At 41.2% G+C, this 16,857-nt stretch overlaps 1 protein-coding gene across 2 annotated transcripts; it reads left to right on the top strand.

Moving 5' to 3' along the window:
- Window positions 1-10,147: 10,147 nt before the first annotated feature.
- LOC147798962 (uncharacterized) lies at window positions 10,148-15,952 on the top strand. 2 transcript variants are annotated; one of them, XM_087137198.1, is made up of 3 exons: window positions 10,148-15,266; window positions 15,512-15,628; window positions 15,905-15,952. In XM_087137198.1, the coding sequence occupies exon 1, from the start codon at window positions 10,491-10,493 to the stop codon at window positions 14,550-14,552; it is 4,062 nt and encodes a 1,353-aa protein (XP_086993324.1). In that variant the 5' UTR covers window positions 10,148-10,490; the 3' UTR covers window positions 14,553-15,266; window positions 15,512-15,628; window positions 15,905-15,952. The 2 variants fall into 2 exon arrangements, with proteins under 2 accessions (XP_086993324.1, XP_086993323.1); XM_087137197.1 differs by having other exon boundaries at window positions 15,512-15,952.
- The last annotated feature ends 905 nt before the right edge of the window (window positions 15,953-16,857 follow it).

Below are 16,857 nucleotides of genomic sequence, written 5' to 3'. Positions count from 1 at the left end.
GCAGCACCGCCAGTAGCCAATCAGCATACCCCGGGCGGTCCTTCTCCCGCAAACTTCCGGAAACACCTCGCGCGCCCTCTACATATTAGCCCGCGAGTACTCAAATGTTCCTCTGTCGCGTCACATAGCCTCCCGACAGGCCTATAGCTCCCCATACCGATCAGCCGACATTTAACAAAAACGACGCGACAGTGATCTTGATCTTAATCACGGAGTTTCTGATATCTTTATTAGTAGTTCCCGATTGAGTGCCAGAATCACCCGGGAGAGTCCCTTACTCTTGCGAAAAGTGTTCTGGGATCTTTTAAGTGCATTACCCAACACACTGGACCAACGGCTTTACATCCCTTCCGAAGGATGGGGTGAGTTAAACAGAAACAAAAATTCGATTACAAAACCCCATAGCGCAACGACGCCAAGTAAACCTTCTTGCCTCGAAGGCACACGGAGTTTCACTTAGTTAGTGACTTCGAGTTCTCGAAGTAATCAGGGCCCACAAATGCCGTCAGTGTTCGGGCAGCTGTTTCCTGTGGACGTTCAACTGCGATGATGAGGCGCAACGTGGGATGGGTCATGCTGAGGAGGACTATCAGTGGATATTTAACTGGACTCGTTGGTTAAATATTTTAATTGTATTGTAAGCCTAGTAGGCTTACAAGGTAGACCTAAGTTGAATCCGGCTAAATTTCGAAGATCTTGCCTTGTTCTCTAAAAAGCACCCGGCCTTTTCTTGTAAAGTTGAATCGCCGTCCATTATCGCATTGGTCGTTTCTTTGATGCAATTGATCTGGGAACGAATTTTATCGGTGTATCTGTTAATAACTCCTAATCCTCCACGTCGGTCCATTTCTAAATCGCCAAACTGTTGCCGTATTTCTGCACGTTCTGCATCGGTTGCAGCTTCCTCTAATTCATTTTCAACTTGTTGAATCTCTGCGTCTAATTGATCTAGCTTGCCCTGGTTTAATAAACCAACTCGCCTTTTACCGGTTATAAAGATTCGTCTAATGCGGCAGGTTCTCGGTAGTTTAACCCTTCTGTCTGGCCTCTTCTACAATGTCGCTTACTCGATCTGATATTTGAGGGGCTTCTTGCATTTCAATGTTTTCAGGGCAAATTTGTGAAAGTTTATCTAAGGCTTCTCGCACCTCTCGTTTTGTTTTACCGGTAGCGTAGTCACTGGAACCTAAAACACGTCTGACAAAATCTATGTTTGTTTTGCTTCTAATGTAATCTAAGAAACCTACTGTTGTCATGTTTTCGGGTCAGAAGAACTGTCTTACCTTCAAATTTGACATATAGACGGTCTCTACTATCGAGATTAAAGATGTTTGGATCTGTGACCGTTGGTTCATGCCCGGTTTCTCTTTCAATCGTGTCGTAAAAGTTATTAATTCTATCTTTAGTTAACATCCTCAAACTTGACGTGCCTGGTCTTTCAGACGTCATGTCGGTGGTATCACCCCATATTAAATCTTCTTGGAGTAGGGCTTGGGCTTGGGTTTTAGGGGTCTTGTTCCCACTCCTCGGTTAGATCACTGAGGGGTATCTCTTCTGGGTCAAACACTTTTTACTGTACTGTACTGTATCGTACCGTACTGTACCGTACCTTACCGTACCGTACTCTGCTCTGCTCTGCTCTGCTCTGCTCTACTCTACTCTACTCTACTCTACTCTGCTCTGCTCTGCTCTGCTCTGCTCTGCTCTGCTCTGCTCTGCTCTGCTCTGCTCTGCTCTACTCTACTCTACTCTACTCTACTCTACTCTACTCTACTCTACTCTACTCTACTCTACTTTTACTTTACTTTACTTTTACTTTTACTTTACTTTACTTTACCATACTTTACTTTACTTACTCATCGTTACGTTTTGGTTAACATAGGAACGTTTAGTGAAATCGCATATCTGTTTCTTAAAAGCATCGGCGATGGCTTTGTCTTTATCGTCGTTTGAAGCTTCGTTTTTGTTTTTTGTCAGCTGATCCCAAACGCAACTTGGCCAAGTTTTCTCTTTCCAACCAAAATAAACCATATATTTAGTGTCGTGGGTAGGCAGTTGTCCTTAAAATTGTGAAATACGCCCGCGTCTCAGTAACTTTTTTGTTGCCTTGCAAACTGACGTTGAGTTCTGAAATTAGGTTACGCTCAACGTTGTTGTACACGGTGCGATTGTCGTCTGATGCTCCGTCTAGATCTAATTTGAATGCCGACTTGGCTGACCCGGGTACCACATCGTCGTGTAACCCCAACGCCGGAAACTTTACATTTAATGTATAACCTGCGGCAATAAAGCTCGGATTGTGGGTATCGGTGACTTCTCGTCGTTCGCCTTTGATAGCCCTAGGTACTTTGAGCCGACGACTCGTGTTCAATTTCTTTGTGTAATGACTCATCATATTTATTTTAGACGGTTTTATATTTCATTTCCAAATTACAAACATGAAAGACAACGCGATCAGTGATATTTACCCAATGGATCACGCTTGTGTTTTAAAATAAAACGTTTATATTAAATGGCGAGTGCTTTAATGGTGGTAGGAGGAGCCATAGTCAGTGCGTTGGCGTTTACTGGCTCCAATTTTCTATTCAGCAGTTTATCTAAAAATAAGGTCGACAGAGAGTGCAAACGACATGATTCAGCCCTGGAACAACTGGCACAAGCTAAACAAACCTGGGAAAAAATCGCGTCCATCTGTTGGACTTTCTAAACGAACGCATGAGGCAAGAACGCGCGAGTCAAACCTCATTTGTCAACGTGGACAAGATGTTGCGCGCTTACTCTGAGTTAACCGGTAAACACGTGTTTCCCTTGCCGCCTGAACCCAAGTTGTCAGACTTTTCTGAACCTTCGGAAGATCAGAAAGTTTGAGAATTGGTGTGGATTCTCGGGGAACTGCCTTGGTCGGATTTGTGGTATACTGACATAGTTAACTTTTTTAATGGACAAAGAATTCTCAAAGTTGTTTTACAGCCCACAAGGCTATTGGAAAGGCAAAAGCGCGGTGGATCACTTGCATCAAAAACGGGTGCGGATAAGTCAATAATACGAGATTGAACCCTGCGGCGAGGGACCATGTCCATTACAACGGTCCACGCTGCACCATGTGCCCAAGCTGTCTCAGATTTATTTGTGCGTAAAGTGATCCCTATTCAATGTGTTTTTTAGTCTTTTTCAGTATAAATCATATGGATACCTTCTTAGGAAGACTTGTAAGTGTGTTTTGTGGCGGAAGTGTCCTTTTTGGGGGCGTGGTCTGCATTGGGGTGATCCGTGGAGCCGACGTCTTTTTTTATACTAATACAGAATGTGCATAAATTGTCTCAGATTGTTAAACGATCCCTATTCAATGTTTTTTCTGTTTCTGTTGCAAATAAATCAGACGGAGGCCTTCCTAGAAAGACTTCTCAGTGTGTTTTGTGTCGGAAGGGTCCTTTTTGGGGGCGTGGTCTGCAGTGGAGGGCGCTGAATACAACAATATTGAAACACATCGGTGATACCAAAAATACACGGGAAATTCCCGATGTACATGCTTGAATCACCATGACTCACCCATTCAGGGCCTTTATTGCACAACAGCTGGGCCCAGGCAGTGTATTTCGATCAGGTCATGCGTGGCAGTTAGTAGAACAATCAAATCACGCGATTTCTGTGCCAATCTGGCACACGCTACCTCGCCGCAAAGCAGGCTATATGTCAAAGTTATCTGCCTGCCTCTGGATATGTACCCAGGCCAAGTACTTCACAATCTGAATATGCCGAACCAAACGAAACGCATCAGATGGACGTGCTGTACCTACCCTGGGATCGCGTCCCAAAAGGTCAGAGGGGCAAGACTTACAAATACGCTTTGACGATAGTCGCTTCAAGATATAAAAGAGGCCGAACTGTTGACCAGTAAAACGGCCAAGAAAGCGCTAGAAGCTATAAAACAGGTTTATAAAAGGTCGCCTTTGACTTGGCCCAAAACTATGAACATAGACTCAGGATCGGAATTTAGAGGCGAGTTTCAAAAACCTTTTGTGAAAAAAGGCGTCCGAATAGAAGTGGGTGAACCCGGTGTACATCGATCGCAGGGAATCGTCGAACGGTCTAGCAGGACATTGGCCGAGCGTCTGTTTGGATATCAATACGCACAAGAAATGCTGAACCGTGGCGCACAAAACGTGGAATGGGTTATAAGATTGCCCCAGGTCGTAAAATCGCTGAACGAAGAAAATTGATTGATACGATTTCTGCAGAAGCCGTCAAATTAGATAGCGTGAAACAATTACCAGCAGCCCCGGAGCAAACGAGTGGAGCGTGGGTATTTACCAAATTAAAAAACGTGTGAGTCAATTCAAACGGGTCAACAGCAAAAAGGTAAAAACGGGCCCGACGCTGTTTTACTTAGTCGACAGCCCCAAACATTCTTTTGTAAAAGAAGAACTTCAAGTGATATCCGAAGACACTGAAATGCCTTCACTGGTTTAAAATGCTTTTGTGACCAAATGCTAACGCATCGATGCCGTTGCCGAGAATGTATCGTTTTGTATAGAGTGAATGCAACGACAAATTTTGTTAAATAATGGTATAAAGCTGATGTTGATACGATCGTATGAGACAGTGATCGTTTATACACTTTTTTGGTTAAAGAGGCAATTCTTGTAAGACTTGTGTTGCAAGTCACGTTCACTGACTAGCTTTGTAACTCCTTTGGCTTTTTTAACGCTTGCACCGTTTTTGAGTCTAATCGAGTACATCCTGGGGCGTATACAAATAGCTTCGGATATGATCTTCCCGCCAAATTCGTCTTTAAATTTACCAATGACTTTTTTGTGTTTTTGGATCTTACAACATGTGATCTGTCGGGTAATCACTAAAATCAAATTTATCTTTGATGTCTAAAAGGTCTTGGTAAACGTCGTCCGGTTTAATTTCAACTGTCGTTGTCGGTATCAAAAGACTTGTTTGATCGCCAAAACGACATTTTAACGTGTTGTAATAAAAGTCATACATTCACATTTTGGAAAGTTCTAAAATTGGAATCCCGCATAAATTGGTTTGTTGAGTAGGACTTTTGCTTTTATCATTTCCATATAACTCATGTCGCATTCTTTGAAATGCAAAACTTTCTTAAAACTGGGTTCATTCGCCATAAGTCTACATTTTACGACGTCGCGATCGCTGTTGTCGCGCATTATTTTTGCGTTACAACGTTTGCAAACATTTGCCATCGTTTTACCATACAATGCATTATTGGCGAGTTGTAAAAAGTCTTGATCAATACGATGTTTGGCTTCATTACGAAGGTTTGTATTTTTTCGATATAACTACGTAGCCAAGGCTATCGTCTAAATTGCCTAATCGTAAGTACAATTGCAATAGCCGATAATGTACCACGTAATTCTTTTTAAGCGTTAACGTTGCAATGAGTTTTTAACATTGGGAGCTTTGTAATTCAGCATCAATTTTTGTTGAGGGCGAAAACGATCGAGCGCTATTTATTTGTTTTTGGGGCCAAAGGAAATTCGTTTAAAAGACCGTATAACACAAGCGGGACGTTGAGATCGACCTCGAGCATTTACCCATAATGACCCGCAGGATCTATATTAAGGAATAAAATTTGTGTCAAATTCTGTTGGATTTCCAACCCATTTAAAGTTTGAAAATGGTAAACACTGACTCATGGCCCATCCATAAAGATTGTTTGCGTCTAGATACAACAAATAAGTTGTGGGCTCTTTTTGGTTATAATCGGCGAGATATTTGTTATTGGCTTTCGCGTAACGTTTACCACCAACACTCGAGATGCCCCCTCGTTTGGCTTTTTCAAAAAAAAGATGTTAATCATTTAAGTTCAACTCGGCTGTGTTTTAACAACGCATTTCAAAAAAGTCCCGGCGACGTATAATAATTGGAGGGATCGAGGCTATAATTTTCATAGGACGTATTTCTAAAATTCTGAAACACGTCTGATAAAAGCAAAGTGTCCGTTTCATTGTACAGATCGTGATAATTGCCCAAGTTTTTGAATCCAAACATGTCCCACACTTGTTGCGCGTGGTGATATCGGTGTCAGTAACGCTTGCCAGTTTGAGTTTCCTATAAAACACATGTTGCGGCGGGAGTTGCGTTTTGTTAATTTTTTCAAACGAATCCATGTACTTTTATAGATAAATTCCTGTTTGCGTTGACAATAGACCTTTTTGATCGAGTTTCGCAATGTTATCGAGTTTCCTCTTGGACACGCTTTGGCTATGCTGTCCAACGGCGATGCCATAAAATTATACGAGTCTATAAATCAAAGTTGATCAAGACGTAACGAAACGTATTTTTCGCTGTTTTTTTAGGAATACACGTAACTGAGCCTGTGTAATCATTGCCTTAAAACGTAGACGCTCCTTGCATAATGAGATGCGTGTCTTAATTTTCCAAGTTGCAAAATATCACCGGGACTGCCGTTTCGTCGGGTACCACTTGCAGTTGTAAATTGCGTTAAGAGTTACCACGCCTCTAAAGACACCCGTAACACGACAGTGATCTCTGACTTTGGGATTTTGTGAAAAACGTTTTTAACATTTTAGACATCGATCGTCACCTTTAGCTTTTTTCAGATCATTACACCAACATTCTTGTTTGTTGTAACAAATGCGTTTTTGAAATATCCAACACGTTCTGGCTGGTTGGTATTTCCGTTCTTCTTCGGGTGTGAGTTTAAGCGGTCTGGTGTTTTAAAAAATGTCGTTATTTTTTCCGACTTGTTCTATGAGACTTTGAACAAATACTTGGCTTGATTTGTATCTCGATAAAGTTTTTCGGCAGTTTTACAGTTGTGACATCGTATAACCACAAAATAGAAACCGCAAGGGACGTGTTTTGCGGACGGGACCTGTCGTTGTTTTTTCCAAAATTGATTCAATATCTGCATAAATTACAAACGGCGTTTTTTGTTTGTGTCTAAAATTTCTAAAATCTAATCGGCTTTTTTGACTTTAACAAATCTATCAAGTTCGACATAACTGCTTCCACCAATGTCACCGTTCCTAACAATGTAGATGTAAAATGTGTTTATTTCATAACGATGTAACCCGAACCTTTATTGACAAAACGCTCAATTGTTCGATAAAGGTGTCTCTGTACTCAATCATAATTTTTTTAACGAGCAGTGTCTCGTTACAATGGTGTACGCCGTATTAAATGTATTGTAAGCTTTTGTCGCAGTCGTCGTCATGTCCGCGTTCCGGATTAAAAAAGTCTACAACCATTGTCGGTTGAACTTTAATTTGGCGACACGAACCGATTTCTTTCCATGCTGAGTTGTGAATTGACACTATTGTTTTTAAATCTTGTTTTCGTTACGATGACGCGGTGAAATCTACCATAATCTAAATAAGACTTAATCGCGCGTATGTAGTCGGATCTTGTAATCTATCCGTTGCGTCCTGTGCCCTTGACCTTTAAATGTTGTTTCAACGAGCCGTTTGAGGTGTTCTTTTTTGTAGTCTTTGAGATGATCTTAAATCGGTTTTACGTAGTCTTTTTTGAAATGTCGACGTTTTCTGGGAGGTGGTAAATCTACCTTGAAATCTTTGATGTATTGCTTTACACTGTCTAGCGACCACGATCCCAACTTGTACGGTATTGAAAATTTGTTCATCTTTATTTTGTTTTCTACTTTATTATATGGTGTTAAAATTTTATTCATTTTTTTATTCTACTTTGATTATATACTATTTATTTTAAATAATTTCACTTTTCCATACTAATATGTATGGAAAAGCAATTTTTAAAGTTTCCTCAAGTAAGTTGATATAGTAATGCATCATCTTCGTCACTGTCGCTCTCAAATTTTTCGCTTGAAATAAAAGTTTCCCTTTTTCTAAACGGGCCCATGCGACTTGAAATCTAACGCTCGCTCCAGAAGGCCTTGCACCATACGGCCCGTAATAAATGTCATCGACACTTATAACGATTTAATAAGATATTTTACGTTTTGATATTGTTCTAAATTAATCACTTGATCAAATTCCCATTTATGTTCCATCATGGGAGTAAGAATTTCAGTGTCTTCACCTTTATTTTTGTATGTAATGTGACATACATGCGCTTCTGTCCGTCTTTATTGAAATAATAAATGGATTTTATCGTGTCTTCTATCATTTTTTGCTTGCTTTGTGTTATCGTCGCCGCTAAGTTTTGTCATAGGGTTCTTTTCTCCGCCGCTATTTAGTTCCTTGATTTGAATAGTATGTCCCTTCCAACTCAGTTTTGTTCCTAGGAATGTCGGGTCACATGCTTCTTTATTCTCTTAATGTATTATTATTCACGATTAGCTAATTTGCATGGAATTCCTGGGTCATGTCGCATTATTCAGCCAATGGCATCTCAGCATGCGCCTCTCGTGTGTACTAGACTCGTTGGGTATATTTAGTGCGGGAACTTTCGTTTCGTGCCAGTCTTCGTCACGTCGTTGGAAGCCGTGAAGACTGTGAGTTCTGTTCATTTTCTTCCCATATTTTGTGCCTTGTGTTATAATTTATATTCGGCTATGTGCAGTGTAATGTTGTGACGATATCGTAGGTCTCGCTTGTCCCATTAAGTTGTGTAGAGGCCCATGCCTTCCGTTATAGCTTGTCGACGTTCTCGTGTTCCTATGTATGTACAATAAGGTTTACTAGTAACGATATGTGTTCTTAGCGTTTATTTTGTTCATGTTACGTTTATTTCTTCAGCACCACCAGAATACTGCTGTTACCTCTGAAGCCCCTGTATATCCCGGTTTAAGTGCTGATAGGACGTCGTTATTTTCCACTATGTGTATTTGGGGATGCCTACCCCGCATACGATTTGTAAGTTGTGGTTGATGTATAACGTTAGTCTATAATTGAACATCGTGCCTGCTTACATTCGCTAATTATTCAAGGTGCTTTGCCCGTTGGAATATTCTTCATGTAATTATTTGCTATGTCTCTTGTTGGTTTACTTATTTGTTGACTGAACTCGTTGGATATTTGCTGGGCGTGTGTTTATTGTCGGTGTCTCCATGTTCCAATTGTCTTGTCTTCTAGGGTGTATTTTCTTAAATTGCAATATAATTTGTACTTGTATTCATGTGTTTATTTCAGTTTTCACCTGCTCCTTTGGAGTCGAGTCATTAAATGAAGGGGAAGACATCTCTGCGTCACCGTCTCCATTCTTGCGCGTACACATTAGTGACAGTGAAAAAAATCGTCATCATAGCATCCAGTTCTTCGTTGATGATCCTACCTTTGGCTTTGCTTGGTCATCGCGTCATCCTGAGCTCCAACCTCATAGTCTCCATCTTCCTGCTAGCTATCTTTGTTGATCAAGAAAGCTGGGAATCGTCATCGACAATGTCTACTGCAGCAGAGCTAAAAACGGCCAGGGCATCAGCCAAGCGTGCGGTCACCAAGCAGGCCAATCAGATAAGACAGTGTATTGCAGAAGATGATTTAACCCTAATTGATGATTACGTAGTCAAACTTAAGTACTTGTTTAGTGTTTTTACATCTGTTCACAATGATTACCAGGCCTTGCTTAGCGATGAAGATGATATTGAGGCTAGTGATACTTATTTTTGTAAGCAACAAGATGAATACATTTCTGTGCTTGGTTCAGTTAAAGGCCGTTCAAAGGGCGTTAAGTCTGAAGTTGATCACAAAGATTCTAGTTCATCTGAATCAAATTTGTATGGTGATCTTTCTCGAGAACAGTTTATGGGTTTGCTTAATTTACCCAAGGTTGAGTTGCAGGTATTTGATGGAAATCCCTTACATTACCATCAATTCCTTATGGCCTTTGAGGTCAATGTCGACAAAATGGGGGAAGGTAGTGATTTGAAATTAGCCAGACTCATGCAATATACATCGGGTCCGGCTAAAGAAGCTATTAGGGGGTGTCAGTTGATTGGGGGGACCGTAGGATATACTCAAGCACTTTCAATCTTGGAATCACGTTTCGGTAACAAACATCTTGTTACAGAGCGTCTTATTAAGGGGCTCAGATCAGGTAAGCAGTTGCGGCTTCCACATGAGATCCAGCAGTTAGCAGATGACATGAAAACTGCCTTGCTTACACTGACCCAATTGGATACCTTGGATGAGGTTAAATCTCAGTCATTTATACTTGATGTTGTAAGCCCAAATTATGTTCAGTTAAGATGGAGGAAATCTGCCTTGAAATCCAAAAGGGCTAATGAATCCTATCCTAGTTTTAAAGACTTGGTAGATTTTGTGAGTAACATTGCTTGTGAGGTTAACGATCCTGTGTATGGTAACCTATATCCTAAGCGTTTTGATCGGTCAAGAGGTTCCAATCAGGGTGTTTCTCTTAACTCTTCAGTGTCGCGTCAGTCACAGCTTGATACTGGAGCTACCGGTATTGCAAAGCCTAGTCCGTCGAAGAGCGTCAAATCGTATGCCAAGCCAGAACCCCCATGTGTGTTATGTAGTCAAACTCATCGCTTGTGGCATTGTGATAAGTTCAAGCAAATGAGTCCTAGGCAGAGATTGAATATTGTTGTTGCTCATAAGCTTTGTCATAATTGTCTCCTAGCCTCACATAGCACCAATGATTGTGGTAAACGTTCGATTTGTGGTGTTCAGGGTTGCGGTAAGAAACATACAATGTACATACACTGTCCTGATACTGCACCTCCCGAGTCAAAGGTGTCCAATGCCAGCTTTTACGCTGACAAGGGAACTTGTATGCCCATAGTACAAGTGATTGTTAATGGTTCATGCAAAGTCTTGGCATTATTAGACAATGGGTCAAGTAATTCATTCTGTTCCCAGGGTTTGGTTGCCAAATTGGGTTTGGAGGGAATGCCTTCAGAGTTTCAGCTTAGTACCTTGAATATGTCTGGTGTTCATCAATCCAAAATTGTTGATTTGTCTGTTGCATCGGAAACCGGGGAGGCTTTGTGTATGAACCATGTTTGTGTTGTTGATAGCATACCTGTTAAAAGTGCACCTGTGGATGTTTCACTTTATGCCCACCTTGATGATGTAGGTTCAATGCCTGCTTATAAACATGATCATACAACTGTTGATTTACTTATTGGTCAGGACAATGCAGAAGCTCTTTTACCACTGGAGGTGAGACGTGGAAGCATGGGACAACCATTTGCTGTTCGAACCTTATTCGGATGGTGTTTGAATGGGCGTTCACCTGTCAACAGAGTCAGTCGCAAAGTAATTTCGAATTTTGTATCTTGCTTATCTACTGATGATGTTTCCAGATTGTGGAGAATTGAGAACGAGGGACTGGAGTCTTCTTCATGGTCACAAGAAGACAAGTTGGTGATAAGATTGTGGGACCAAGAGCATCGGAAGATAGATGGGCACTATGAGCTCCCCATTCCCTGGAGAGACAGGTCAGAGCCGCTACCGAATAACTTCCCGGTTGCCAAGTCGAGGTTAGATTCTTTACACAAACGTTTGGTTGAAAACGGGCTGTTTCCTAAATACAATGCAGAGATCGTCAAGTTGTTGACAAAAGGTTATGCTGAAAAGGTGCCCTCAGGTGAGATAGTAGGTGACAGAGTCTGGTACCTTCCACATCATGCGGTTACTACCGACAAGAAGCCAGGCAAAGTTAGGGTTGTCTATGACTGCGCATGTAAATTCAGAGGGAAGTCGCTCAATGAGCGCTGTCTACAGGGTCCTGATTTAATCAACAAACTGTTACCAGTTTTGTTACGTTTTAGACAACACAGTATAGCGATTCAAGCTGACATCGAAGCTATGTACAACCAAGTGAGGACACCCGCCAAAGACAGGGATGCACTCAGGTTCTTATGGTATGATGATGGACAGTTGGCTCACTACCGTATGACTTCTCACTTGTTTGGCGGCGTTTGGTGTGCTTCAAGTTCGACCTATGCCCTCAGCCGTACGGTCATTGATACCTCTAATGTTCACCCTTTGGTTAGATACACTGTCGACAGGTCATTTTATGTGGACGATTGTCTTAGCTCTGTGTCGTCAAAGGCCGATGCCAAGATCATCATCGCAGAAACTCCAAGAGTCCTGAGTGAAGGAGGGTTCACCTTGAGAAAATTTGTCGTCAATGATGCAGAATTGTTGAGTGAAGTATCAGAGGATTGTGTGGCCGAGGAAGTTCGTACACTGGGTCCTCTTTGTGAAAGTCGGGCGCTGGGCATAAAATGGAAGATATCTACTGATGAGTTCTTCTTCGAAGTTGGGCGTGACAAGGAGAGTCCTCTCACTAGAAAGAAGATGCTAAGTGCTGTGTCCTCTATATTTGACCCTCTTGGTCTTTTAGGCCCTGTGGTTCTCGCTGGAAAACTTTTGTTCCAAAAGGCTACAGCTGATAAATTGTCTTGGGACGAAGCGGTCCCATCACAGCTTGAAGACGCCTGGCGTACATGGGTGCAGTCATGTCATGCACTAAAAGAGATAAGAATTCCCCGTTGTTTCAAGCCATGTGATTTTGATGATGCTTTGATTGAACTTCATCATTTTTCGGATGCTAGCTCTAAGGCTTATGGTTGTTGTAGCTATATCAGATGCGTCAACAAATGTGGGATGATACATGTTCAGTTAGTTCTCAGTAAGAATAAAGTTGCTCCGTTGAAACTGTGTACCATTCCCCGTCTGGAGCTTCAAGCGGCGGTCTTAACTGCTAAGGTTGATGCATTTCTTAGAACTGAGTTGGATATTGATGTTACCTCATCATATTTTTGGACCGATTCAGAGATTGTTTTGAAGTATATAAATAATGATAGTAGGAGATTCCATGTGTTTGTTGGGAATAGAGTTAGTCGCATCAGAGCGTTGACTGACCCTAAGCAGTGGCATCACATTGATGGCAAGTCTAACCCTGCGGATCTTGTGACAAGACCACAGTCTACCTTAAAGTCAGATGGCAAATGGTTCCATGGTCCAGATATTTTGTATAAGTATAAACATGACTGGAACTTAGGCGGAGGGAAACCAGTCGACTTGACAGATGATGACCCTGAGGTTCGTAAGTCTACTATTGTATCCCTTGACGCTGTCGCCACAGATCGTCTTAGTGTTGGTATTATTGATGACGTGTGCCATTCGAATTGTCTTGAGGATGATCCTTTAGTACAAATAATTCATCACTATTCTTCCTGGTATAGGATGAAGCGAGCCTTAGCGTGGTGGTTGAAGTTTGTTAAATATCTTTGGAACGGTAAGCCTGCCACTCAGTTGACCGTTGAGGAAATCCGTCATGCGGGTGATACTCTTATCCGCAAATCTCAATTGCAGTCTTTTGGTTCTGAAGTTGACAAATTGCAGAAAGGGAAATTTGTGAAAGCTTCGAGTTCCCTTAGAGCACTTAATCCTTACCTAGACAGTCAAGGGCTACTTAGAATTAGTGGTCGTGTGCATGGAGACCATAAAGGTCATAATTCGTGCATTGTCTCTGGAAAACATGTAATTGCCAAATCCATTTTGAATGATATCCATAGTGTGGCTCACGTAGGTGTAGAATGGGTATTGGCTATGGTCAGAAGAGAGTTTTGGGTCACCAAGGCTAGGCCTCTGATTAAGAAAATTATTAGAGCCTGTGTCACTTGTAAACGTCTGTATTCTAAGCCATGCCAGCAAATTATGGCAGATTTACCCAAAGAGCGAGTAGAGGCCGGTAAACCTCCCTTTTCATGTGTCGGAATTGATGTGTTTGGTCCATTCTATGTTAAATATGGTAGATCGGAGGTCAAGCGTTACGGTTGTTTGTTTACTTGTTTTACAACTAGAGCCATTCACATTGAGAAGCTAGACACCATGGATACAGAATCATTTTTAAATGGTCTTAGACGTTTCATAGCTCGCAGAGGTCATCCTGAGTTCATCTATTCAGACAACGGTACCAACTTTGTTGGTGCTGCAACTGAGTTAAAAAACAACATGAAAGAGCTCTCCCAGAAGATTATTAATGCCTATGCTCTCCAACATGATATCACGTGGCATTTTAACCCACCCAATGCTTCCCATATGGGGGGAGTTTGGGAACGTTTAATTGGTGTAGTTAAGAGAGTTATGATTGCCGTACTCCCCCGTACAGTCAGATTGACTGATGAAATTCTGGAAACTGTATTGTGTGAAATAGAGGCCATTGTTAACGGACGGCCGTTGACTAAGTTGAATGATGATCCTAGTGATCCTTCGCCCATTACACCCAATCATTTGTTGCTCTTGAGAAATAGTTCCAGTCATCCACCTGGTAGATTTAGTCACGAGCATTTACGTAGTCGATGGAGACATGTTCAACACTTGGCTAATCAATTTTGGCTGAAATGGCTGAAATTTTATTTACCAGAGTTACAACGGAGGACAAAATGGGTCCACTCTGTTGATAATCTTGCCATAGGTGATCTTGTACTGCTTGTGGAAGAGACAACACCTAGGAACTTGTGGCCACTAGCTGTAATAAAAGATGTAAATCATGGTAGAGATGGTCTGGTTAGATCAGTTAAGTTGAAAACTCGGGCCAGAGAACTTGTTCGTCCAGTAACCAAGGTCATTTTATTGGAAGGCGCGGGTCCGCCTTCAATTTGAGACTTTGTACATTTGATCAGTGTAATTGAGAATCATATATTTGTAACAGATTTTGTGTTAAGAATTGATACTACTTGAATAATGCGATTACAAGGTGAACTTTATGTGATGCAATTCATAAATTTGATGTTGGATGTTTGTCGCCCCTTCTAAAGTTTTTGGGTAAAATTTTGATGTAATGATTTATAATTATCAGGTGCAACCGTATTATGATACACTATTAGAAGAGAAGAGGTCGTTGGTTGGATATTTGTGCTTTAATTTGAAAGATTATTTGTCTTGTTATATGGACTCGTGGTCGTGTTAAGAAAACTAATATTTGTATATCGTATAAACGTGTGAATTATGATGTATAAGGTTAATTATTATGTTATCTTGGTTTCGAATAGTCATTCTCAGGGGGGAGTGTTATCGTCGCCGGGTTGTTATCGGGTTCTTTTCTCCGCCGCTATTTAGTTCCTTGATTTGAATAGTATGTCCCTTCCAACTCAGTTTTGTTCCTAGGAATGTCGGGTCACATGCTTCTTTATTCTCTTAATGTATTATTATTCACGATTAGCTAATTTGCATGGAATTCCTGGGTCATGTCGCATTATTCAGCCAATGGCATTGCAGCATGCGCCTCTCGTGTGTACTAGACTCGTTGGGTATATTTAGTGCGGGAACTTTCTTTTCGTGCCAGTCTTCGTCACGTCGTTGGAAGCCGTGAAGACTGTGAGTTCTGTTCATTTTCTTCCCATATTTTGTGCCTTGTGTTATAATTTATATTCGGCTATGTGCAGTGTAATGTTGTGACGATATCGTAGGTCTCGCTTGTCCCATTAAGTTGTATAGAGGCCCATGCCTTCCGTTATAGCTTGTCGATGTTCTCGTGTTCCTATGTATGTACAATAAGGTTTACTAGTAACGATATGTGTTCTTAGCGTTTATTTTGTTCATGTTACGTTTTATTTCTTCAGCACCACCAGAATACTGCTGTTACCTCTGAAGCCCCTGTATATCCCGGTTTAAGTGCTGATAGGACGTCGTTATTTTCCACTATGTGTATTTGGGGATGCCTACCCCGCATACGATTTGTAAGTTGTGGTTGATGTATAACGTTAGTCTATAATTGAACATCGTGCCTGCTTACATTCGCTAATTATTCAAGGTGCTTTGCCCGTTGGAATATTCTTCATGTAATTGTTTGCTATGTCTCCTGCTGGTTTACTTATTTGTTGACTGAACTCGTTGGATATTTGCTGGGCGTGTGTTTATTGTCGGTGTCTCCATGTTCCAATTGTCTTGTCTTCTAGGGTGTATTTTCTTAAATTGCAATATAATTTATACTTGTATTCATGTGTTTATTTTAGTTTTCACCTGCTCCTTTGGAGTCGAGTCATTAAATGAAGGGGAAGACATCTCTGCGTCACCGTCTCCATTCTTGCGCGTACACATTAGTGACACTGCTCATTTGACCTTCAATTCACTCAACAGGTTGAACAGAACCTCTTTCCTTTATGGCAGAAATGAAGGATGAAAAGTAGTCAACGATTTGTGTTTGGCAGAGTGAATGACGGTAATTATAGTGCATATCTCACTGACCCGAACACGAGGCATCTGCAAAAAAAATGCTTGCAGTCAGCCCACAGCCACATGTCCGTGCACCAACAGAGAGTGGTCGATGCATGCAAGACTATTAGAAACATGCATGAACACCGATCTCCATCCGGGCCGATGCCATTGCTGATCTTGCCAGCTTTTCTTTCTTATGAATGGTTTAAGTTTAGTCGGCAAACCCTGGAAATGTTTCACTTAAATAACTTTAGATCGCTGATTTTATTGGAGATTTCATTTACACTGCCAAGGTTTGCGGAATTTGGGGAATTTCCAAATTTGGCATCAAAGGCAATTTCACATACTTCAACACTTACATGCATTACAAATTTTACAAGGCAAAAGAAGAATTAAAGTCTGGTTAAGAGCTGCACTGTTTAGGTTTTCTTAGGTTCTGAGTATATTTTTGTAATATGTGACAAAGTAAGCCTACCTTTTCCACAACAGTTTGCTTCGATCTTAAAGATTAAAACGTGATGTTGGTCTAGACTAACGGACGATTTTTTTGGAAGAAATAAACACTCCAAGGAATAAGTTTCTAATTGGTGTCGATCCTTCAGATGTTACAATTGAGTTTCCAATAAGAAATAGAGGGTAATCAGCGACAAGAAATTCCATGGCGTGTGGGAAAAACTCCAAATCTCCGATGTAGTTTTCATCGCTCACAATGTAGCACCCAAAATGCTCAGCATGTTAAGGAGTCACAATT

Source organism: Acanthaster planci, linkage group LG05 (genome assembly GCF_054643075.1).
Source record: "Acanthaster planci isolate LZ-2023a linkage group LG05, COTS_SCS, whole genome shotgun sequence".
Lineage (NCBI taxonomy): Eukaryota > Metazoa > Echinodermata > Asteroidea > Valvatida > Acanthasteridae > Acanthaster > Acanthaster planci.
Note: the sequence above shows the minus strand (reverse complement) of the source record. Positions and strands in the feature narration are given on the sequence as shown.